We start from the raw sequence: 26989 nt of genomic DNA, 5'->3' as shown, positions 1-26989 counted from the left end.
CCATTATTTGACGCTGAGTTAATTACTCTAAAGTCACCCGACCAAAAGTCGCCTTCCTCTTCCCACCGAACCTCACTAATTCCTAGATCTCCAAGATCTCTACTATATGAAATTGCCATAACTCTTTTTTTTTCTTTTAGCTTCCAGAACCACCGTAAGGTATTACTTCAGAGGATGAATGAGTATGATATTTATGAATGTAAATGAGGTGTAGTCATGTACAGTCTCAGGTCAACCATTCCTGAGATGTGTGGTTAATTGAAACCCAACCATCAAAGAACACTGATATCCATGATCTAGTATTCAAATCCATATAAAAGTAACTGCCTTTACTAGGCAGTTATGAAATTGTCAGTGAACATCTACAGTACATAAACATTTTGCCAGCTAGATTCCTCAAGCATTGAAAAAAAAGGATGAGAAATAGTGAACTGGAATAACCTTGAAGATTTCTCAATTGTTATAAGCAATATCGATGATCAATATTGATCATCTTTACCAATCTTACTTTACATTACATTAAGTAAAGTAAGATCTTAATCTTACTTTACTAATGATAAAACATGGAAAGATTATAAAATCAGTGAAAATAAATAACATCTTTCAAGAATGCCTTCAAAATTGAACAGAAAGCAATGACAAGTGCTGGATTTGTTAATTTCATAGAAAATGAAACAAGAAATTTACACCCTTATTGTAAAACACCTAACTGCCTCTGTTATTCAATAAAAAATAAATTATATGTTCTACTGAAAGTAGAATTCTTTTACTTCATGGTAATACTCTTACTTGGCTGTAATGACTCAAATACTGCAACAAAAATCTGGCTACAAAATAATGAAGTGCCTACCACAGACCCTTTGATCTGGCATCTAGTGATTTTCATATCTTTCTTTAACTAAACAAATTGTTGAGCAGTATCCATTTTGAAAGTAATGATGAGGTCAAATAAGCTGTCTTGGAATGAATGGCTATCAAAACTGAAACAGATTCAATAATGATAAAATAGAAATAACTGACATTATATCTAGATATGTGTATGTGTGTATTTTTTATAATATAGAATGTAGCTAATACTTTATCATTGTAGTTAAAACAATTGGTGAAGTGAATAAAAAGTAGTATGTGCTGATACTAGGTTATTTTTAAATAACTACTAGGTTTTGCATGAATTAAAAAAACTAAATACAACAAAGCTTATTATCATAAATAAAAGTTAGAAGGCTTATTTAACCTAAACCCTTTGAAGAATTGGCTGGCTACTTAACACTTCAAAAACAATGATAAGTTTGTGAATGGAGTCAACAAATGGGTGAATACTTTAGTAGTTGCATACTTTGAAAAGGGAATAAACAAGCTGTCATGATATATCATGACAGCTTGTTTATTCCCTAACAAGTGCTTGAATTTCAGTGGAGAATAAGTTGATAATATAAGTACAGAGGTAAAATTTGTGTAAAGTAGATGATTGTTTTCAATTTATTTTGTTTATTTTTATTACTAGACCTGAGGTTAATTTGTAAATGGCCCTTGTATGTAATTATTTATATAATATCATGCATCTTGAACATACCTTAAGCAACAAATTTCAGTGGCATGTTTATTCTATGATTGTCAGGTGTAATTCATAAAATAAGTAATAATATGAAGTTAAATATTTTTCTTTTTTTAACAGAAACATTCACTAGAAATTATTTTTGATATGATAAATAAAATTACTACAGGCAGTTTACAGAATGTTATAGCTAAAAAAAGTACAGATCATGTTGTTATAATAGAAAAATTCACAAATATTACTAGATTTTGAAAACAGATTCCCAGGGTTGATACTTACACTGCTTAATGTATGAACAGTACTAGGAGAAAAGTGAATATCAATACTGCTAAGGCTGACGACCATTTTTAATCCATCTTCACATTTATAATTCTTTGAGAATTCAATATCACATGGATACAGTACCTAACCAAAAAAAAAAAAAAAATAGATTGTATTCAGAACATTATCACATATCAATAAAATATGAAAAAGTTCTTTTTAAACTTGAATAATGAATAAATAACACTGAAGTATACTGTTAACAAGTCTATGAGCAATGATGTATGAAAAAATAATCTTGTAAATTTTAAGTAAATTTAAACACTTTACCAGTTCTAAGTGTAAGGTTTTTGATCTAAAGCGTCCAAACTGTTCTCAATTTAAAATATCTTTATTGTCATTTTTAATTATTATTTGTGAATTTATAATCATCCTGAAGGTATGTTTGATATACCAAATTATAACAATAGTTATGTAAAACCTATGTGCACTAGAAAAGCCCTTAATCAAGATTAATGGAACATATAACCAGTTTCTTTTTCAATTAGAGGCATTAACTATCAACTTATGGCTAGCACATACAGCCATTTAAAAATTTATTTTAAGGCATTATAATTCTACTAAATTTTGATGACATAACTCATAGATTCTCTTAGCAAGAAAACTCTATGATAAATCCATGAAAAATCTCTTGCCATGGCTCCTGGACCAACTATAGGAACTCAAAAACCAACCAATTTTAGTAAATTTAACTGCCCTTTAAAAACTAACAGTGTTTACTGATGTAAATATTTATCACAGTGGCAACTTGAAGTAAAAGCCTAAAATTAAGATAAAACAATTTTTTTTCCTAATCTATCCAAGAAAGCAAGCACAAACTTTATCTGACTATAAAATAAAACTTCTCATATCAGTGTAGCAACCATCCAAAAGGTAAGCTAATGTGGACTCAATAGCAGCATGTGGTGAACTTATTCAGCATTTACTTTTAAATAAGATAAGTTGTTTACTTATAAATGAAATGTGATTTTAAAGGATTTTTGAGCCATCAGTCATTTGATTGGTTAAATGCTACTCTTCATTCCTTTTTGTTCTGTGCTTATCTTTTAACTTCAACATATGAGGGATGGCTGAAATTTGCAGGGAACCGAATCTGTTTTGTATGGATTGTATTGAGTAGACTCAAATTTCAACTTTATAAGAGTTTGTGCCAACTACCACAGAGAGATTTTACAGTAGCCCAGTTGCACAATAATATATCTTATTCATTCTTTTAATATGCCTAACAGGGTGACGATGTGTTTTGTGTAATGTGACAATAATTTTGAATTAGTTCATCCACCTCCTTTTGTTGCTTATCATCAGTAATGGAAACTGGTCAACCACTGCCTCTAGGTTCATCCTCAGTATTTGATTTATCAGCTTTTGATGACAAAATTTTATTACAACTATTCACAGTACTTCGATCAATAGTCTCATCCCCTTTTAGATTACAATGAATGTCACTAGTGTTCACTTTTTCTGCTGTTAATAATTCAATCATCGCACATTGTTTTAAATGTATTGATATAGCAGGTGAACTTGACTCCATAACAATGGTAACTGACAGAAAAGAGTTTTAAAATGAATTGAAAGAATGAAATGAAAATGAAAGATTGAAATGAAATGAATTGAAAGAGTTTTAAAATGTTAGCAGTAGGGTATGAAGCTACAAAGGTTGTTCTTTATGTGAAATTCTGTTCTCCCATTATGCTCCAATGTGCAATACATTTCAGCCATCCCTTGTAGTTACAAATCCTACATTTTAAATTATTGGTTTTATATGTAACAGTCTTCAGTTCAGTGCAGTTATGTATTGTAGTTCTATCTTCAGTATTGTACAGTTATTGTGTAGATTTTATTTTTATACACATCCCTCTATTACCAAAGTAACTAAGCCTGACTTAAATCATTACCAATCAGCCTAGTTTATCTCTTTACAAAATTCTGTCATAAGTTCCTCTCCTTTTTTATTCATCTTATATCTTCTCAATTAAAATTTATTAACCTACTAATTTTCAAAATTATTCTGAAAGAGCATATTTCAAAAATTTCTATTATCTTTCTTCCTGTTTTCTTATTGTCCATTTTTATTATCACAAATCATTTACCTACATAATATTTTCAAAAATTTCTTTGTAATACACCTATATTTATACCAACAGATTTCTTCTTTTTATGAAAGCTATTTTTCTTTATGACAGTCTGTTTTTATGTTTGTTTTTCTCTGTCCTTCACTTGTAATTTTATTGCCTGAATAACAGAATTCTCTCTCACTTCTGACATATTGTATTCACTTTCTTAACTATTAGATCTGATTAGATCAAATGCAGTAGTCACTAGTGTAAAACTGAATTGCCATCATGGTAAAACATTTTTTATAAATGGATATAATTTGTTGATTTATACTGCTAGCATACATCAAATAAGTTAATGCATGTTAACAACAAGAATTAATGTAATGTGTATGTTACATTAATTTACCATTTACACTTTGTTTTTTCCAATTTTAAACAACAGAATGGACTATTTTTTTTTTTAACAAGATAACCTCACTGTACTATTGTGAAAACATCATGTGTTGTTTTTGGTTATTATGATAGCTTCGTCTTCAAAAAAATTTGTTAGTACTGCAGTATTTGATAGAAAATATTGCGGAAATATTAGCTATAAGTGATAAGAGTGTTAATAAGAATTCAGAATTTAATGATTCAGATGAGAATTTTGATAATTCAAATGTGTCACTAGTAAACCAAACTTAAAGGTTAGTTCGGTAAACTGTATTGTTCTTTCATCTGTTAAGTGATGATAATTTAGTTTCTATATTTTTAATCTTATAAATTGAAACATTGCTAGTTTGGTGTCTGATTTCCCAGTTAATCATAAATTTAAATATGAAGAAGTGACATACCAAAGTACATTCCAGTAAACATATATAACTTAATACATATTTTAGTTTTTTTTTTGTTTTTTTACTGTATCTTTATTACTAAAAGGTTTTATCTGAAAGACCGACTCATACGTAATAAATTTTTAAAATTAAAGAGAAAACAAAGCCAATTCTTGTCTAGTAATTCACTAGCTGATGGTGTTCAGAGAAGTTACAATGCCAGATTAGGAAAGTAACAACTACTAAACCAAGTATGATAAGAGAATATAATTAATTTATAGGGGGCATTGATACCAATGATATGAATTATCATATTTCTTAGTACTTGATAAATCCTGAAAACAAACCACTGGTCTGATTGATTTTATTGTGTAATAGACTTGACATCTAAAGAGTGGTTTGTTCATAAAATTATTAAAATGAAGTTACCATGAGATACAAATAAATGTAATCAAAATCAATGATTGCATTTCATTTTCAAGTTAGCTGAAAACAAACAAAATGAATGTAGCGTGAGTAATGCTGTTTGCTGTTTATAGAGTTAATGAGGATAAAAGAAGATCAGGAATGATTAGCATATTTTAGACGGTTTACTTGGCCATTAATGTCTAAAATTAGATCCTGTAGTGTGATTAGGTTATATAATTACGTCTTGTTTTTCAGGTTGAAGTATTATTTATCAAGCTATAATTACATTTTTTGTACCAAATTATTTGCAATACTTTCAAATAAGCTGCTTTCTCATAATACATTTTTTATTAATTAGTGAGATAATAAACTTTAATGAATTTAGTAATTGCCTCCAGCTCAGTAAGTACTACTATATTTATATTTATAAGCTATATAAGTACTACTTATATTTATATTTATAAAATGATCTTCCAAAAATCGATGTATATAATAAGTAGTAGAAAATATTGAGTTTAGCAGTGCAGAACTCATGTAGACATCACTTTAGTGATACTGGAGATCTAAATTTTAAAATTATCAATACAAAACATGAAATTAAGATTTGACAGTCTTATCTAAATTCCTACTCCATACCTGGCAAGAAAAGGGTTAATATTTATTTTGTAATATCCTTTTACAGGGTAAGTCCCACATATAATCACACATTTATTTCTTATTTAAGCTTAAAATTAATTTAAGCTAAAATTAGGTAATATTAATATAAATACCATGTATGGTGTCTTCGAAAAATTTGAAAGCAAGTGAAGGCCACTTAATGAACAGACAAGAGAATCTCTTCCAGGGTGTTTGCTGTATTCCAGAAGGAATTCTGTTCGCAGTAATAATGCATGACTACCTTTTATTTCACCAAAATTTGCATTTTGATTGTCTTCACGTTGTGTAAACAACATAATTTCTGGACGGCGAAACTGTAACGATATTGACACACCTGTGCAATAAATAAAAACTGCATTAAATTGTAATATATTATCATCTTCCTATTCATAAGAAAATAATAATAAAACCAGCAGAGAATTAAAATTATTCATTAATTTTTCTTAGCAATACATGCAGAAGCTTTTTTTGTTTGTATGCAATTCCCAGAATATACTTAAGATAAACTTAACTAAATTAAGGTGAGATTAACTTAAGTTTATAAAAATTCCATTAAAAGAGTTTTCAACATATACTGAAATACATATGAAATGTAAGGAAGTACACATAAACTGGTTTTACCTATAACTTTATCTGAAACTACATTATATGTCAACAGTTTCATAAACATATAATTCAATAGTTTCAAGCATCTTAAATTAAAACATTATCAGTTCATTAAATTAAGTAGCAAATTAGAAATTATAATTACATATGGAAGTACAAGTTTTATTTTGATGGTTGAGATTTTTTATTCAGGTACAACAAATCAAAAATGAAAAATTGATATTAGACATTTGTTAATACTTTTTTTATATCATATATAATTAAACACAGTAATCAAAAACACTCTTTGGAGAGACCCTGAATGGTTTATAAATCAGCGTATTTTCTCGCATGACCTGTAGTGCCCATGAGGCTGTGCCTACTTCCAGTCTGACAGAAGTCCCCAGCAAATCATCAATAGGCTGTCGATCTGCTGCATATTTATGATCGATGGTGGTGGCCGATTCGTATGCAGAGTCATATTCCTGAATGATCTGATCTATGTCCACTGGATCACCATTGTCAATAGAATTACTGAACCTAAGTAATTATGTCTGGGAAAATTCATACTGGCAGGAATGTAGAATTCCCACTCTTTATATACATATAAGATACCCCCACTACCAACATTTCTCATCACAAAACAAGCCAAATTGGCGGGAATGAATGCTAACAGTCTGGTTACTTCTTTGGATATTTTTCCTAAAGATCCAGTCCCTTGCTTGACACCTGAACGCAGCTTGACAAGACAGTTGGGCAGGGCGATGTGCTCGCAACATAATTGTAAGTTACAGAGCATGTAAGTAAATCATTTTTTAACTAAATCACTCATACTTTTCCTTAATTCTCCACTGGTACTTCCTCTTCCACAATTTAGTTAATCTGCACCAGATCCTCACTCAGTCCATGAAGAGAAAAAATGAAATTGGAGCATCCTTGTTTTCTGGTGTGTCTAGAATGCTGATCATGTAAAGCTGAACCTTCCTTAATGTATAATCCAGACCTTCACTTAATGATTAATGCTGAAGGTATAGTGATATTATTACCGCTATACCACTGGGATAATGTAACATCACTCCTTTTCATCAAAATGTTTCTTGGTTCAAATTTTGCTCAGGCTGGAATGCCTCCAATTCTTCATGGTGCAATAAAAAACATTTTCTAGTGAACCTAGTGGTAACAAATGTACTTCACTAAACCACTTAACATTAACGTAAAGTAAATAATCTTTACAGTGATAACACTTAACAAAAAAATTATAGTAAATCATAAAATTCTATACTGAATAATTCTTACTTACCCGTCTGATCATCAAAACAAGATGCACCAGAAGAAAAATATCCACTAGTACTATCGGCTGAACTTGGAGGCCTAACAGCCACTGTCTCTGATGTTGCATTGTTCAAGCATTTATTCTGCTGCTGTTGTTGGTGCTGTTGCTGCTTTTTCATAAAAAAATTAAAAAAGAAAACCATTTAAATAGGTAAAATTTCAGGCAAAATTTCAAATGTAATGAAATTAAGTACAATTTTTAATATTGAAAAGACTAAATCCTTGATTACTGACTTCTATCTTATTAGTTCCATAATGAGAGTAAAGGAAGGTGAAAGTGAAATAGGAAGTAATAAAAACATTGATTATAAAGGAAATATACCGAATCAGAGCATTACACCTTAGGTCATAAGACTTTCTGATGATGATATTATTTTTTTTTATAGATAAACTAATCTTAAAAAATACTTTTCATTTTTAAAAACCTTAATAGTATAAATTTTCAGAATAAGACTAAAGTTTTCTGACAAAATGTATAAAACAGGCTAAAATTTTAGATATATTAAGGTTTAATGTAGTTTCATTCAGTACTATCAAAGCTGTAAATAAAAAATTACATTATAGTATTAAAAACTGATTGAACAATAATATGAAAAACTATTTATAATGGTCCACTTTACCAGTTGGCGAATGATCCCCAGTAATGGAGGTCATCAGTAACAGAAACAATAAATGAAACTTATTAAACATATATAATTTTTCAATAATTTCAAGAAAATTAAAATTTTTCTTGCATTTGGAATGAAAAAAGTGTTTAAGTTTGAAAATATGATAAAAAAAGACTTTAAATACAGAAGAATTCTAGTACATTGAAGCTATAAAGAAAAAAAACTGTGCATAAAAGTATTCTGACAGTTGTTCAGAATACTGGGCTAAACTAACATATTGAACTTTTGCTCAAAAATGTTGAAGTAAAAACTTTTATTGTAACTTAGATTTAAGATGTTCAGTGACGTCCTGACCCTATCATTTGACATTGATAAACAGAACATACCAAAAAAATCCTGTCACACTAAGCAAAATCATAAAAATAATAGATAATAATTTTACCTGTATACCAGAATCTCCAATATAACCATGATTGATGACACCTCCATCATACGGTCGTTCTCCTGGCAATGAGTCCATTATAAACCTACCCAATTCCAATACAAATGGAACAGATAAATTGAGTCTTGTGCGCTCTACCAGTACATCGATACAACAGTCGCCAGTTTGGGTCTGACGGAACATAATGTCCACTATTGGAGGCATTGAAACTGAAATATGGCTGTCATTGTCCATTCTTAAATCTCCACCATGGGACTGAAATATCCTAAAATACAATACAAAAAAAATTTAGATAAGTAAGTTTCTCACTCAGTAAAAATATTTATTTAAAAAACAAAACTATTCGTTGAACAACATGGGATAACATTTAAAATAAAAAAATTGTAAAAGAAATATCAAATTCTTGTTGTTCCAGAGGATTTTTTAAAAATACCTAAGAATTTAGTCAGATAGTATATATACAATTTATGTTGTATTTGTTCATTTAATGTTATTTTTTCAACATAAAGTATATTTGTAAATTTCATATTTCCAAGTTTGTCTGAGATCTTGGTTTTTATATGTGCTACGTGTAAAAATTTACATGTTACAGTTACTATCTCTATACAAGATGTTCTGATTTTGGTTCTAAATGATTTTGAAAAGTTGATTCTGTTGTTTTAAGTAGTATCTATACGTAATCTTTTCACTTATTGATAAATTTATATCCAGAGTAGTTTTAAATGTAATCATTGCAGTTCAATTTGAATAATTCTGTCATTATGTTTGTCAGTACATTTTCTGCTAATATTCTACATGATTTATGTGTTTTATTTATTTTTTCAAAGAAACAAAGTATTTTCTATCCAGAAAATGTTGGTAATTTTGTATGAATTTGTTGACATAGTATTACATACCTTCTTATCACATTTCTTATTAACAATTTCTTATGTAAATATATGCTCTGTTATCTACAATAACTGCTGACTTTGACTTTTTATGAATAGTTTTACTGCTTGTAGGTTTATCATCAATAACAATATATTTTTGCTGCAAGTAATTATTATAATCATACTTATACAACTGTACATTAATGATTTCTTCAATTTCAAATTTGAATTGTAATTTTTTCACAAAAAACAGTTAAAAATAAACTACAGTGAACTTTATTTCAAAATAAAAATTACAAAAACTTTCCTTCAGTATGAACATGCTTTCACTTTAAATTAAGCTTCTTTGAAGATTGCTGCTGGGAATGCTGAGTGTTGTTTAGGTTAGATTCAGAAAGAGCTGTATGTGTTTCTGTATTTTGAATTGCTGGTTTTTATCTTCTTGTAATGTTTATGTTTAAAATTTGAATGTTGAAAATATTCAGAATGAATTAAGACAAGTTAAATCATACGTACTCTTCAAGTATATCATGAACAATAAAATTTATAAAAAACCGAATCCAAAAAATAGTGCCACATTCAACAACCTCAGAGTGTTGTGGTAAGTTTTTACTGAGTTACCACCAGTTTATTTTCCAAAGATTAGTGCTAGTTTCTGAAGAAGTTTAATTCAGAGTGAAAGCATGCTCAGACTATACTAAAGTTGGTAAGACGTTTACCTTAAATTGAAGAATACAGAATTCACTTTAAAAACCTCTAAATCTTTGAAACATAGTATACACCATGGACAAAAAATTATAAAATTTAAATATATTCAAACTTCAAATTGTGGTAAAATTATCTACATATTTTATATAGTAATGACTGTATATATACATACAGAAGCATGCAAATTAAACCAAAGATTGTGAATTTTTATTTATTTCTATGTTGTGGTGACACTGGTTGATCACACCTATCCTTTAAGTTGTTTGCGTAATGTGAGGTTCTTTGATTATTTAGAAATTATAATGTTATAAATAGTTAAGTGGTGTTTTATGAAAGTTTATTTTTTTATTATTACAAAATCATATTTTTGATTTTTGTTCTGTGTGTTTTGAATATATAATAATGGACATAACTCCAAAAAACCATTAAAAAATAATTTCTTTTTTTGAGCATACAAGTATGACGCAACAAAGAGCTTCTAAGTGTAGCATTGTAATAGGAACAGTGAATGCTATTTTAAAACAATTTTAAAGAACTGGTTCCTTTTCACTTCAAAGAAAATGCTAATGTGGCCATAAAAGAAAACTACTCCTACACAGGATCAATTATTATAGAGAAAAAGTAAATTTGATCCAAAATTGTCTGCTATGGACTTAAATGAAGAATTAGCAGCCAATGGAACAGATTTATTTGTGACAACTGTTAGACACCAACTTCTTGCAACTAGATGGAAATCTCATTGGCCAGGTAAAAAGCAGCTTTTAACATCAGCAAAGTGCAAAAAAAGGCTCTTGTGGGTCAAATCACATGCTAACTGGCCCAAAGAAGAATGGAAAACTGTTATGTTTTCTGGCAAATCAAATTTTTATGTTCAGAGGCAAAGGGTAAATTCATTAGAAAATCATCAGATAAAAATATTCTCTGGCCCATATCCAATAATCAGTTAAACAACCCCAGAGAAAACTGTTTTGAGGTTGTTTTTTACTTGAAGGCCCTTTTTCATTACTTCCAGAGATGGTATGTTGAAAAGTGATGGATATACCAAAATTATGAAGGAAGGGTTGCGACAATTTCAAAACAAATTCCCACAATTCAACAGTGTTCAAACTTGATTTGGCGTCGTCATACTGCTAGAAAAATGAAAAAAATTTTGAAGGACAAATACTTAAAGTGCTCCTGTGGCCAGACTTAAACCCAATTGAAAATCTTTGGGAAATAGTAAATAAAACAACTCTTAAAAATTAAATGTACCATAAAAATTTCATTAAAACAATAACATTCAGTATGGTTTCATGATGAAGAAATCAAAAACATGAGTAACACCGAAAGTTATTTAATAAAAAGTAACTTTATATATAAATACATGTAAAAAGTATAATTATATATATATATATATATATATATATATATTATATCATATTATATATTATGTATAAAACAACAATAAATTCTATAATTTACTTTTTAATAGGGCTATTATTGTCAGGCCTGATATCATGAAGACGGCAAGTCTGTAGTGCTATTTTCATTTCCAAACTAGAATCTGTAAACATCTCCAGGTTTACAGTTGCCTCACCAGTTTCAAGTTTACAGAGTCCATGATTCATATCTCTCAATGGGGAACTTAAAACCTAAAACAGATCACAATACATAACTTGTAAATATTAAAATTTTGAAATATAATTCCTCTTTTAAGCTAAAAGCTTTTAAGCTAAAATTATGATGTCTTAAAACTTTACCAATTAAATTTTTCCTTAACAAAAATATTTTCTTCTAAAAATAAGCCTTAAGAATTTATGGAATCAACAGATTATTTATAAATAACAATTGCATACATGCAATTGACTCATTCAGTACTATTACATAACTCACCGACTATTACATAACATGCACCTATACTGCTTTGGAATAGGGCAAAAGTTGCAGGGTATGACCAGTTCCTTTCCCACCAAAGAAGAATATTTATGTTAGAAATATAATATTTTTATAAGATAAATTCTCACTTGAATAAAATGTAAATTTAAGTAATTTAAATTTAATATAGTTATGGCACACCTCTAAGTGTAACCAAAATTTAATTTAGTTGATCGTGGCAATCATCAGTTTTTGCATATAATGATAGTAATATATTACCTGATGTAATATTTTATAACTGATGCTGAATAAACATTTTATATTAATTAGCAAATTATGCTTGCTTTGGTTTGTTCATATATGACTTCTGTTAATAATAATACATTAGATTACAAGCTTAATAAAATTATAATCAAATAAAATTATATTCATAAAAGTTAGAAAATTATTACTTGAATTATAACGTACCTCATCTATATCATTAAAAAGATAAAGTTGCAATCCATCAAGAGTTAAATTAAGAGTGGCCTCACGACGAACTTGTTCATTGTGCGAGAAGAAAGCTTGTAACCTACGAACAGATGGATCTTCAACAGGTACTGATGGTGTGGGAGGATCAGGTGGTGGAGGTGAAGTAGTACGCCAACATCCTGTCATGTCATCTGTTGAATTCAAGATTTCATTTAAAATAACAGAGACTATAATTATTTCAACAAACAAAATATAAATATTTATGCGTGAGTGTGTGTGTGTGTGTGTGTGTGTGTGTGTGTGCACATGCGCTTGTACATACCTTTACTTGTTTACATGCATGCTCACTCATATGTGTACATAAACACACTCATAAAAAAATACAAAATGTTTGGTTCTTTCAGATCACTGAAAGGACCAATAAAATCAATGATAATTACGAGTATGTACTATAACAGTACACTTACATAAAATAGGGAACTAAACATATAGTAGAAGTCAAATAACATTTCATTATTTACCAGGCATTAAAAGTGGAAATATAGATCTGAAAATCAGTATACATAAAAGAAACTATTAAGGAATTTATAGTACCTGTAAACTTACCAAGACAAGTTGTTTCAATAACTAAAAGAAAATTAACACTGTCCAAGATGCAGTAATCAATTCTCAAGGAGTTTTCATGTACAAAAACAATCTTTGAAATGAAATTTCTGGTACTCACTATTTTTTTTAATTTAATTTCCTAAATTTATTGAAAATTTGTTACACTGAAATATGAGGATGCAAGATTGTCAGTTTTGAAATACTACTATCAACTTTGGAGTCTGGACTTATCTCCAATCTGGGTCTTCCATAGACCTGACAAATACTCAAATGCACATAATATGCAATAAAATGGAGTATACAGAATGTCCTCTCCAATGTTCTTTGATCTGATTTGAGATACCTTATTTGTCTCAAATACAAATTGGAGGGTACAAGCCTTAAAAATTATGCATTCCAGCATTTTTTAATTATCTGTTAAACATTTTGATATTGTTGTGATTGTATTAAATTATATATATATATATACATGTATATTTATTTATTTCCAACTATTTTTATAGCTATTATAGTTCTCAATATTAAAAATTAATCTGTTACTGATTCATAAGAACAGAATCAACTCATCTTCTTTCTCAAAGAAGGATCAAATTCATAAACTGTCCTTTACAACTGGATATGAATCATTTTTTACCATTGTATTAATCATTTTCTGAATCTCTTCTTCATTCATAATTTTGAACATCTTTTGTTTCTTCAGTGGATGGATGACTATCTTCTCTGAAGAATAATTATGTTTTTGATTTCTTCAAAAAGTTCCAAACCTCTTATAACTGCATTAGTACTATAATATTGTAACAAGACCAATATAGGGGGCCTGAGTAACGGATCCCTACCAATTATTATGAAAGTAGTAGAAATATAATGGAAGAAATCCAGAAAAATGGACAATAAAAGAAACTCTTTTATTAAAGCTAACATGTCTGTTTAACAATCGTCTTTTGTTAGACTGCCTGCTGGCAAACAATGAACACCTGTTGTACTTTGAGAAGAGACCAGGTTTGGAATTCATGGGAACAAAATCCTCGGTCTTCATTCTCACACTTCGACTTGGGTCCAGTCTGGCAGGTAAAAAGTCTAGAAGTACAAATATTCCTGGGAAGACCAGCTACAAATGAGTATGGGTGAATCAGCCTATCGAGACATTACAATATCAGTCCCATAACAGCAGTTCTGCGATGAGAGGCTGCGAGACGAGATGTTGCGACATCAGTCCAGCGAAGAGTTGTGTGAGTTCAACAGAGGACAGAGTTCTGCGAACCAGTCCAGCGAGAAGTGACAACGTTTTGGTCCAGCAAGGAGAGTCTGCGGTGTCAGTCTCTGAGGTGAGAGTGCAAGACATCAGTCAATGAGAGCATTCTGTGGGGAGGACAGTGATTAGTTTAAGATTGGGCAAAACTAATAAAATGTATTCTATTTGCCCAGCTGTTATGAGTTAGTATAATACAATTAAAAATAATAACAAAATAAATAAATAAAAATCTTGTGACCCAATTCCATAAAGTTCCAGTGTGAATTTAATTTGGTATGATTAAGGTGACACCACGGGGAATTCCAGTAAACAAGAAATACTATCGATGAGTTTCTGTAAAAATTTAAGTGAAAGATATAATGTACTAAATTTCATTCATAAACTGTTAGGGTAGTTTTATTTGTGGACAGCAAAGATATTTGCAAGTGAACTTTATACGATTGTTTGTTAAGACTAGTGGTTAAATGAGTTAAGACTAGCGGTTTCTTTTGTTAATGGGTTTGAATTCTGGTCTTCTATTTATCTACCTGGAATAAATTCCGAACGATTATTTATTTTAAACTGTATCTTGTGTGTAATCTGTATTTAATATTTACTATTGACATTTATGACTATTTGATGTGTAATATTGTGATTTTCATTCTTTGTTGATTATGTTATATATTATGCTCTGTTTTTATGTCATGTTTACTGTTTTGGATTATGTTATGTATTGAGTGTCATGTATTAATTGTTTATTATGTATTATGTATTAATTGTTTGATTTTTGGTGTTATTGGCATGTAATATTATTGTTTACTACTGTTTATTATTACTATTATCCTGATTATTTTTGTGGTTGTAATTGCTATGATTAATATTTGTTTGTTTACTATTTGTTTTATTATTATTACTGCTTTGTCTGTTGTAATTATGAACATTTTAAACCAATAAACTAAAAATAATATAAACATTCAAATTGTCAATCTCTCAATATCCTTATCGAGCCGTGAACACGCTACAATGTAGAGTACTTATAATATAATGTAGAGTACTATAATGTAGAGTAATATAATGTACTTATAATATAATGTAGAGTACTTATAATATTATAACTTATTATAATAACTTTATAACTTATTATAATAATCATTATAACTTATAATATAGAGTGCCAGTTAAATTTCTTACTCGGGACCCTCCACTGAATCTATGGAAATACTACCTCAAAACCTCTTTCATGTATGGTTTGAGAATAGCAAAGTTTCCTCAACTGATGTATCAATTATATTTTATTTCAGTAAAACTGGGATAGATAGAGAAAAATGTTTATTCAACAAAGAAAATTTACATTTTATTGTCATTTAAGTTTTAATTACTTTTAAAACTTAAATGTGGTCTTTCATAACAAAATATGGATCGTGATTAGATAGACCTGGACTTTCAAATGTTTTCTTAAAAGAAAAATGAGTCAAAGTTCACATAAAAAAAAGTTGTAATGATTACAATTTCAGTCACATAACTATGACCCTAACTGAAAATTAACAATATTTGTTGGTTTACTAGTGATCATAAGCTGTCAGATTTGAAAAATATCCAAACAGGTACTGTTTGCAAAATTTAACTACAACTAAGTCAACTCCAACTATTTAAAATTTTACTTAATCCTTCCAGAAATATGTTTAACTCTTAAAAAAAAAAATTAACTCTGATTCTCAAATAAATTATAAACACAAATAAAGAACAAATTTTCATCCTGATCCAAGTTGAAAAAGTATCCTCACAATCTCTTATGAAAGATTTATGGATAAAGTAACTGATCCAACTTCCATAACAAGTTTTTCCTGGTACTCAAGACACTTGATATTTTATATAAATTGAAACTCCACACCAACCACCTTAACAAATGGTGAAGCTAAGTTGAATTTATTCATACGATTTTCTCATCAATAAGCAGTTGTTAACACTACACACAAAATATCTAGATAGTTCAAATAGTTTTTGTTAAAAATGCTGATCATGAGGAAACTTCTTTTATTATAATAGAGTATGAAAAGAGTTAGAACAGTAACACAAAATTACACCTGCCAACAGTAATTTTATTTCAAGAGACATCGACTACTAGGGTTAATAATTGCTAATAAATTATCCGACAATATGCGATGAAACTGTACCCAATATTGTTTAACTTGGTTTAATTAAATGTGGTAATAACATTTTATCCTACTTCACACAATTGCAATACCTGTTTAAAAAAATATGCATTTACAATATAAGTATATACAATATTTTACTTTGAAGAGGAAGAATAAAATATTCACCTAAAATAATATTCATTTACCAAAAAATAATGCATCATTAAAGTTGTCAGCCCATACAGAGAGTAAAGTTGTTAAATCACGTTGCCCTAAATTAATTCTTATGTTGTCGACAACACCAACAACTTGATACAATAACAACTGGGAACATGTAGAAATATAATGAGCAGAAACCGCACCATGATAACCAACAGTTCTTTTTATATCCAAACTTACATTTATTGGTTCTATTATAGGCTCCTGAAACAAAAGTAATAAATCAATCAATTATATTTAATTTTATTAATAAAAGCATTATAATTTCAATTATTGAAAATCAACCGATCTTTTAATACCACATGAGTTTGATGCATTTTTCAATAACTTTCTGTTCAGTAAAAAATTTCTAATGTCATTTATGTTATCTTTTCTGTGGCTTTCTAAACATATTATTTTAAAATGGAATAATTATAATTGAGATCTTTTATTAAGATTTGTATCTGTATAGAAAATGATTCATTCTTTGGGATTTTTTTTAAAATTGGCTTTACATTTTTTCTAAAGATGGTAAAGTTCTGCAGATAATTAATTAAAATTAACAAGTCTATGAAAATGCACACTGGACTGAAAAGTAAGGCATATACCTGGTTACATATTTAAAAAGTTTTTTTTTGTTTAACCTGCAGGACCACCATTATTAGGTATTGCTTCAGAGGATGAATGATTTGTAACGTATATCTACAAGAAGAGATACATTCAAAAGCAGATAAGAAGGATAAAAATATAACCTACATGTTACAGATCTCCATGCTAATTTTCTGACATAGTTACTGTTTAATTGGATATATTTTTTCCAACGTATAACAAATTTTCACATTTACCAATAAAAAATTTAAGCAATCAACTATCATTTCATCTTTGCACTGATCTGTTTTATTATCTGTAGTGAAGTGAGTTCCCTTAATGACCCTGTTTTGAAGTTAGTAAAGGGGAAGATTCTGGGTAACAGATTAAGGCTGTTAGAAGATTTCTTAATTTTTTTCATTATCAACTAGAAAAAAAGGATTGTTGCTTGCTCAGTGTGATTTAGTGTAATCATGCTCCAACTCTATTAGTACTGTAATTTTTGAAACCAACAATTTTTTGTGGTAGCATCAAGATTTGAATCTGTCAAGCAGGATTCACCCAAAGCCATGCCTTCAGATTTTCAATCACGTAGATATGTTTTGTATCAAATAATAGTCATAAAAATATTTTTGTTTGAAGTCTCTGTGTTAAACAAGGGGCTGATTCATCTGTATTTTTTCCACAGAGGTGTACTCGACTTTCAACTTTGGGCATAATTTTAAAAATAGATTCATCCCCTTTTTTATCAAATTTAAGAGTTGCCTCAATATCCAACATTTTTTTCTTTTGTTTTCTCTGACAACATTTGTGGTACGTATAGATCATAAATCTTTCAGTAATAATTAACTCATTATTTTCATGTTCCTACTGTTTCAGTGAAACATTATTAAATGATAAAGCAATCTTATTCAATCAAATGTGAATCTATCCCAGAAACTGGTTTTCTGTTGCAGTCATTGCACAATTCCTCTCGACTGGATTCACACTCAAATATTTTATTACTTAATAGTTCACTGAATTTCTCAACAATCTCCCAGCTGCAAACAACTTGTAGGTAAAGATGGATTTCAATGCAAGTATTGTTTTTAGTAGTTACAAATTCAGATGGTGACAATTTTTTAATTTTGTTGATACAGCAAGTACTTGATTCCGTTTCAAAGGTTACCGAAAGAGAATAACTGAAGTAAACAAACATGCCTTGACAATTTTTACTGGGAGAAAGTGGTGTGTAACATGGTGTATAACATTTAGGCATGGAGATGATGTTTGTATTTCTAAACCTTTATTTATTCTTTGGGTATAAGGTGTATGCATTTATTTTTGAGCCCAAACTAGTTAATATCCCGCAAGATTTTCTGTTACAACTTGACTCAAACAGTGTTAAAGAATCATTAACTACCATTCAAATTCCTTAATTTATTGTAATATTTCTGTTCTTTAATTTTATTTAGTTTGGTATTTATTTTATTCTTTGGAATTCCAGGAATTGAGTTTATTTTTCTAGACCAAGTCTTAAAGAGAAGGAAAATGTTATCTTACTGTATCATTAGTTAATTTATAATAAATGAGTAATCACAGATGTAAAATAATTACAATATAATTTTATAAAAATCACTTTTTTTACATAAAAAAAAATCTTAACCTATCTGTTACACCCAAATTTGGTCATCTCTACACAATCTAGCACTACATTCTCACAGCTCTAATCTACATTTTCCATTTAATAGCAAACTAAACAACTCTCCTCCTCCCCAAGTGTAATAAATATACCATTCACTAATCTCATTCCTACTTCAGGAAAATTTTATCACAAGTTTCTTTTTCTCCTAATTTGTTTTATTTTGAAAATATCTTTTTTTAAACTTCCCTGCAACCACTCCTTACATTCAGTGGATTATTACATATCATCCTTCAAAGAAAATTTTTTATTCTTCCTCCCCTAATGTCTATACTTTACTGCTATACAATGTTACATTTTATGGGAATATATTTTAAGATTTATCTTGAACTTCGTGTACATTAGATAAAAAGATTTCTTTTCTGAAAAAAGCACTCCTTTTTGTACTAGCTAGCTTTTTTTGCACAGTCTTGACTAAAATGTTAGTTAAATTATGTTTCATAGTATAGAGTGACTGAGAACCATATTTGGACAGATAAATATTTTTAAAAAATATATTCAAAAGAATAAAAATTTCCATAAGGAATAAAGTAAAGTTCCGTAAGATATTCAACTGTTAGAGAAGTATCTGTGTAACAGATGATAGTTACAGAGATGTACAGAAATTATTTTTACCTGAACTTCTAGAGATCCAGCTAATGTCATAAGTGCTCTACAAAGTTGCATCTGTTCAAATCTCACCAATATATTATCTATAACTGGTACAGGCCCACTATCCGATGGCAGTGTACTAGAAACTTCTTTAAAAAAATTTTCAACGCTTAAATCACCTAATGTTAAAACAAAATAAAAAAAGATTGTCGTTAATAAATATTATTAAAATTTATGTGAAATCACAGATGCAAAATGAATTACAACATAAGTTTTATTTGTAATAAAAAAATAATTACATACTGTATATATTACATACTACAGTATAAGTAGCATAATTACATAATATAAATTTTTGAATACTTTCAATTAAAAATTGGAATGTGTATTATATATTGTATTTTTATTCCTTCAATTACGTTTGATCACATAGGAATAATCAAAATTTATAAACTATTAATAAATATGCCTATTTATACTGTAAGTTATGTTACATTTAAAAGGCAAATCATAAATTACAAGAGATATTAAGAATTAAATTATTGTAATAAAATGTAAAATTAATATTATCCTTATCAAAATGAACTATTTAATTCATAAAACAATAAAAGTGTTTTTTTTTTGTAAAAATTTCTTCATAGCTATTAATTTTGAAACTCTTATTTAAATGTATTTACAAAGAATTAATTTTTTTTAAACTTTTAAAATAAATAAATAATTTAATGACACAATAATAATAATAATTAATTTAAGATAAAGAAATAATATAAAAAATGTAACTTATTGTTACCTTATAACATTTATTCAATTAATTTTATCAGTAAAAATAACTATTCTCATTATACATTGATGTAACATCATTCAATATAGAATAATAGTATTTTAAAACGAATATCATAAATCACAAATATTTAATTGATTATGAACAATAGGCATAAATCTTTATACTATTACTATATTTTGTTTATTATGAACATAGTTCAGGTTATTTTATCTATTTTTTTTGTCTTATGGTTGCGTTGTTGTAATGTGGTTATTGTCATAGTTCTAGAACTGCGCTTATCACTTGTGCATAGATGTAGTTCTAAAAATACACCTACAATGAATACATTATTTTTTTAATATAAACTTTTTGTTAACTAGTTTTTTTATAACCATTCATTTGGGAGTACCTCCCAAACCCATGTCCTATTCCGAAATGTTATACAATATTAGGTAAAGCTAGAACACATTGCACAACAGGAGAGATTACACATGTATAAATTCAGGCAGAAGGGATAAGGTGCATGTGCAGCCATGTAAAGTGCAACGACCCTATCTATCATAGAGACTTCAGTTGAATTCATGTGTTGATTAGGGCAGATGCACATGTTAAGTTATCAATTTTCTGCTTGTTTTGAAGAAGGTAAGTGGCTTGGATTTTCAGGAATGTTTTGTATATTTTCATAAGAAATGTTTATCTTTCAAATAATTACCTATAAAGTAGTTTCTCAATTAATTTTTTGTTTTGACTACTGTTTTATGCAGTTTTGGATCACTGTAAAAATTTCCAAGCAAACTACCTGTGTGAGCAATTTTTCCTACCCAGGTAGGAGAGTTTGTGCTAGCGCAGGTTAGGAGAGATTGTGCGGGTTTCCATTTTTTCAGTGTGAGGATTGATTAAAATGCTTTTACAAGAGATACTGTATAATTTATATATATATACATACATATTGTGCGGGTTTCCATTTTTTCAGTGTGAGGATTGATTAAAATGCTTTTACAAGAGATACTGTATAATATATATATATATATACATATTTTACTGAAATTAACCTTTTTAAGATTCATATTATTCCTCTTTACTGCTAAATTATATTTAAATTCTATTAAATAAACCACCTAGTACAGAATACTGAGATAAATCATAGCTTAATTTTTATGAAAGTAGTTTCATGGAATCCTCAGTCATGACTGAAATAATTTTGTTACTGCATAATAAAAGTATTAAAATACTGAAAATTGTGTAATAATTTAAATGAATTCTGCTATCTGTTGTAGTTTTTTTTTAAGATCATTTCCTTCAAACACTGTCTGATAGTTTATCAAATTGAATTCTTATTTGTATTTATGTATGTAATATTTTTCTAATATATTTAATTTCATAATCTTTATTAATTTCTAATATTTCTAAATTTGTGTTAATATCAAAAATAAAATGTTAATTATTTATTAGATTGTCTGCCATATTAGATAAACCCAATTTATTATTTTTTTAATTTGTATAATGTTCAAGAAACTAGTTTTAAAGGATCTATTTGTTTTTTCTATATAAATACCATCACAATCATTTCATTTAATTTTATAAATAATTTTTGTAAACATATATATTTATCTATTTTATTGAAATTAATCTTTTTAAGATTCATATTACTCCTCTGTACTGACTAATTATATATTTTAAATTCTACTAACATAAACCACCTAGTTCAAACAATTGAGGTATGACATTTCTTACCTTAATCTTATCATGATAGTACTTTCATGGGATTTGGCATTTTCAGTCACGACTGAATTCATTATTTACAATTCACTATTACAGTGTTGTAATGAACATTAACCATTTTCATTATATTATTTTAATGATGCAGCATATTGTTAATTTTTAATATTCTTGGCATTTTAAAATTTCTATTTTAATGTGCAATTTAATAAAATGGGTTCAATTGTGACTGAGGATGCAGGATCCCGCAAAAGTATTATCATGATAGAATTAAAATTAAGAAATGTTTTACCTCAATTGTCTGCACTAAGTGGTTTATCTTAATAAAATTTATATACATATAAAAACAGGTCGACATCTATTTTTTAAATTGTATTTTTGGGGTTGCAAAATTTTAATTAAGCATGCAGAAGGCTCAGTGGTGATGAGAAAAGTGAGTGGTTGTATCAGCTTCAAATTATTAATGGATTGGATGGCTCAACACTTCATTGCATGGAAACCAGCTGGTAAAGTTTGCTGATACTTGATGACCATAGTTCCCACATGAACAGTCCTAACATGTTACAAGTTGCCTCATATAATGATGTTATCATCCTTTGTTTGCTAAGTCGTACAATCCACTATCTACAGCCTTTGAATCGATGCGTATTTAAGTCTTTTAAAATTCATTTTAAACATTCTTGTGGAAAGCTGGTCACAGTTTAAATTCAAGAGAGGATTTTGGTGAACCTTTCAATTCAGCATGGGCTCACTCTGCTGATATCCAGCTTACAACTTCTGCCTTCCATGTCACTGGTGTCTATCCTTTAAATGAATACAATTCCCGAACATGCCTATTTGTTATCCTGTGATCAAGAGCTACAGCAAGATAACATTGACTAATCTGCTACTCCTACCACTCGTTCAGTTTAACTTTTTATACTCCATCTGTTCTAATAAATATAGTTGTTCAAACTCCTACCTCTCCTAATACACCAACAGCAACAACAGTGCCCTCTATGGTAAAATTCCATTCCTCCTCAAACTGTTTTCCTATGCAGTCTTCCTATCTGTGAACTGTCAACTTCTGCACAAGTTAAAATAACATCAAAGAAAACTTTACAAAAGATTTCACCTATTCCTCAGTCTAAAGCCTTCAAGAGCAAAAAGGAAATAGAGTGCTGCGAATGTTATTGATTCTGGGTTTATTATTAATAAAAGGAAAACTACCAAAGCCAGTTAAAAAAAAGAAACCAGCAAGAAATAAAAAAAAAACAAGTAGTGAAGTCTCAGAAATCTAATACTAACAGCAGAAAAAAAAATGAGGCTATAAAAGCCTGAAATTTGCCTTTTCTCCACCACTGACATCATCAAGTGAATAAAGGGATGGAATGGAACTTCTGTCAGATCATATCAATAAAACTAATGATGATGTGTGTGCTGAGTATTTAGAATATTTTGTATTGTTACCACTAAACTGAATGGATAAAATGCATTTCATGTAGCTTCATGAATCCTTTTCTGTATACAACAAAAGTGTATTGATTGTGATCGAAAAGAAATCTGGCTGAAGAAAATAAGCTGTAATAAGTATTTGAATTAGAATTGTATTCAGAATGAATTAATATTTAACTAACTTAATTTTTATACGTATTTTATCTAGTAAAAGGTAATTTTTTAAAATTATTATTGGCTTTTTGTAATAATAAAACGATTAGAAATAAATTTTCACAGAAATAAGTAATTTACGACTATTTTCAAACACTATCTTTCTTGTCCATGTGCAATCTCATCTACCAAGATAGCAGAGATTGCACAAAATTAAATTTTTGAAAAAACCACAATACTACTACTAAATGAGAAAATAAAATAGAATATCCTTTACTAGATATGCCTAACATACCAAAGAATTCATTTGTAAACTTATTTAAAAAATTAAGCAAAAATTAAATTTTAATGAATTTTATCAGAACTTTGCGCAATCTAGTTTACCTAGATTGTGCCTAGATATAGGCTGATAGGATATAAGGTAAAATAGGATGATTAGTCAAATCATCCTATTTTACCTTATAGTGTCTTGATCATCCACATTGCAATACATTTTTAAAACATTCAACTTTCTGATATATAAAGGTTAAACTACATCACTGAATAAATTCAATTCACTAATTTTTTACTTTCATCAAGAAATCAATTTAAAAATTCAACCTAAAAGAAATTAGAGGTTGGATAATGGTAATTCTTCAATTTTTTTTAATAGGTAGTAAGCAAACTTCAAGATTTCTCATTTGATGATGTTTCCATATAGTTAATGCTCAATATATCTGCCATGACACAGAGAAAACTATAAACCTTTTGTGAAGTAATTCAACAAATTCACAGATACTATCACTGACCCTGGCATGAAAGATACATATAAGATCTCCCACTTGTTATTAATTTTTTATGTATCTATTATACTTTTGAATTGAATAACAGGTGAGAAATTCATTCTTTTATCTTATTTGCTGGAGCAGCATTTGCCTATTAAAAGCAGCTAAAACCAAAAAATTACTTTTCTCCCAGTATAAATGTTATATTGAAGTCATGAATACATTCAGAACTAAATGTTCAAGATTAATTGAAAAAAAATAGAATACAACTGCCATTTTGTTACACATACATACCAATAAATATGTTTATAATGAATAAAAACAAACCTAAGCTAAGTATAATAAGATTTGGTGATGCCAACTTTTGAGGTAGAAGTAGTGAAGGAGCATGTAAATCTAGTGAAAGATGCAGTCGTGTATTACATGTCTTCAGATTTGTCAGCTGTTCCATAAAATTCCTTTTAGCTGTATGTGCAAGGCCGATAATAACATTAGGCCTAATAAAAGGTTCCATAAAATGCTGTAAAAAAAAGTAATAAAGTAAAAATTGGTAATTTAACAATTTATACAGAATATAAATAAGTTATTAAGGTTTTAAAAGATAATTTTAGCAAAAGAACAACTTATTTTTAAATTGCATTATTGTTCATATAAGTCTTTATGCTCATACATACATTATGTCTTATGCATAGATCTTTTGTAATAAAACAATTAAAAAAAACCAACACAAATCAATAAATATTCTTTAATTTTTATTGTTATATTAAAACTTCTGTTAAAAAGCAGATAATTCAACAACATAAATTACGTAAAAATATGACCTTTTCCTATAACAAACCATTTAACATAAACTGAACAAGTATGCAAATATAAACTAGTCATAACTGATTTAGCACATAGTACATAAATGCTATAAACTCAAATACATCTAATATGCTATTAGATAATTTACTGATCAGGCTTCTCAATCTCTTTGAGATTAGCAAACCCACAACATTACATTATCTGTAATAACTCTGATGAAACAATTCTATCACAACTCCAAAAAAAAATTCTGTAGGCATATAATTAGAAGCAAATCATTTTCTTATTTTTTTTAAAAATATTCTGATTTTGGTAATACATGACAACCAGCATTACAAGAGAGCAGAATAATCAACAGCAATCCATTTAATAGTACATTACATCCCCTTAATAGTACACTAATATTATTAAAAGATTAAGCTGAAAACATATCAAAACATAATTACCTGTAAATCAATGAACATCTTATAGAGCACAATTACATGCACTCTACCAACATGAAGTTTAAGACTTCCATCTGATTTTACATCATCCTTTTTGGCATCAATATCTGTTTGCCTGTACAATCGAGGACTGTGACGCATATATTTAAAATCTATTACTTTATCTTCTTCAACTGATAAAACCTATAACCAATCAATTTTCATATAAATATTTGCACTAAATATTACAAACTATTTTGATGTTAAAGAATATAATCATAATTAAATGATAAAGCAATAGCAAACTCATGAAATCATTGTTTTTTACAAGTCTTTTCTCGATTATTCCAAAGGTAAAAAAGTCTCCTTCTCCAATAGGATCCCATGTAGTTTAACAAGTTATCAGAAAATATTCGAATCATTTTTATTACCAAAGAGGTTAAAACCAAAGTAGTTACGATAGATAATTTAAATAAGAGGTAATATTCAATTAAATTGATATAGCAACAGTTATTTTAATTTAAATGAAACATACATACATCCAAGTCCATAACTGTGGACAAGGTTTTTCAATAAAAAAATACATAAATAAAAACATACAAATCTTTCATATATATGTTATCAAATATGTAAAAAGATGATGAAAATCTATTACTTATTAATAATGGGAGCTCCAAATGGAGTAATAGAAGAAAAAATAGGGAAAACAGACTGATTGTATGAACTTGGTCAAAATAAAAAAAAAATGCATTAAGAATTTCAGGTAAAATATAATTTAATCATTGTGAACATACTTTTTAAAACATTTGCATGAAAGAAGTTTGAGTCACTAGTTTAAGATATATATATATTTTAATAAACAACATTATACTAAAATAATAACTTTTACTATTAGTGAAGTGAAAATAGACAAATGAAATTTATGTTCAGTGATGTGTAACTAACTCCCTATACCATAATATGTACAAAATCTGTTCTGAATTAATATTTAGTGTGTAACCTCTTATATTTTATACATTATCCGAAGTTAGTTTTGCCCTTCTACATTCTCTTTTGTACTAATTTTATTGCATCTTCAGAAATCTTTCTCTCTTTCATACAAAAACTTTTTGAACAGTTTTTTTTTCAGAAAAAAGAATTCTTTCTTTCTCATAACAAAGATAAATGGAACTCATTATGGTGCAATCAACATATTGTGCTGACAGCTGATGTGTGTTATCA

At 28.4% G+C, this 26989-nt stretch overlaps 1 protein-coding gene across 1 annotated transcript in view; it reads right to left on the bottom strand.

Annotated features, from left to right (window-relative positions):
* LOC142327391 (intermembrane lipid transfer protein VPS13A-like) overlaps positions 1-26989 on the bottom strand; it is a 250261-nt gene that overhangs the window by 107521 nt on the left and 115751 nt on the right. The window contains exons 22-31 of the mRNA XM_075370414.1: positions 25793-25972; positions 24870-25062; positions 19734-19888; positions 16858-17074; positions 12677-12870; positions 11816-11985; positions 8778-9042; positions 7696-7837; positions 5924-6144; positions 1835-1960 (exon numbers count right to left, since the gene is read on the bottom strand). Coding sequence (XP_075226529.1) covers positions 1835-1960; positions 5924-6144; positions 7696-7837; positions 8778-9042; positions 11816-11985; positions 12677-12870; positions 16858-17074; positions 19734-19888; positions 24870-25062; positions 25793-25972 — 1863 coding nt within the window. The remainder of the gene's footprint in view (positions 1-1834; positions 1961-5923; positions 6145-7695; positions 7838-8777; positions 9043-11815; positions 11986-12676; positions 12871-16857; positions 17075-19733; positions 19889-24869; positions 25063-25792; positions 25973-26989) is intronic.

The sequence above is a fragment of the Lycorma delicatula genome, chromosome 7 (assembly GCF_047948215.1).
Source record: "Lycorma delicatula isolate Av1 chromosome 7, ASM4794821v1, whole genome shotgun sequence".
NCBI lineage: Eukaryota > Metazoa > Arthropoda > Insecta > Hemiptera > Fulgoridae > Lycorma > Lycorma delicatula.
Note: the sequence above shows the minus strand (reverse complement) of the source record. Positions and strands in the feature narration are given on the sequence as shown.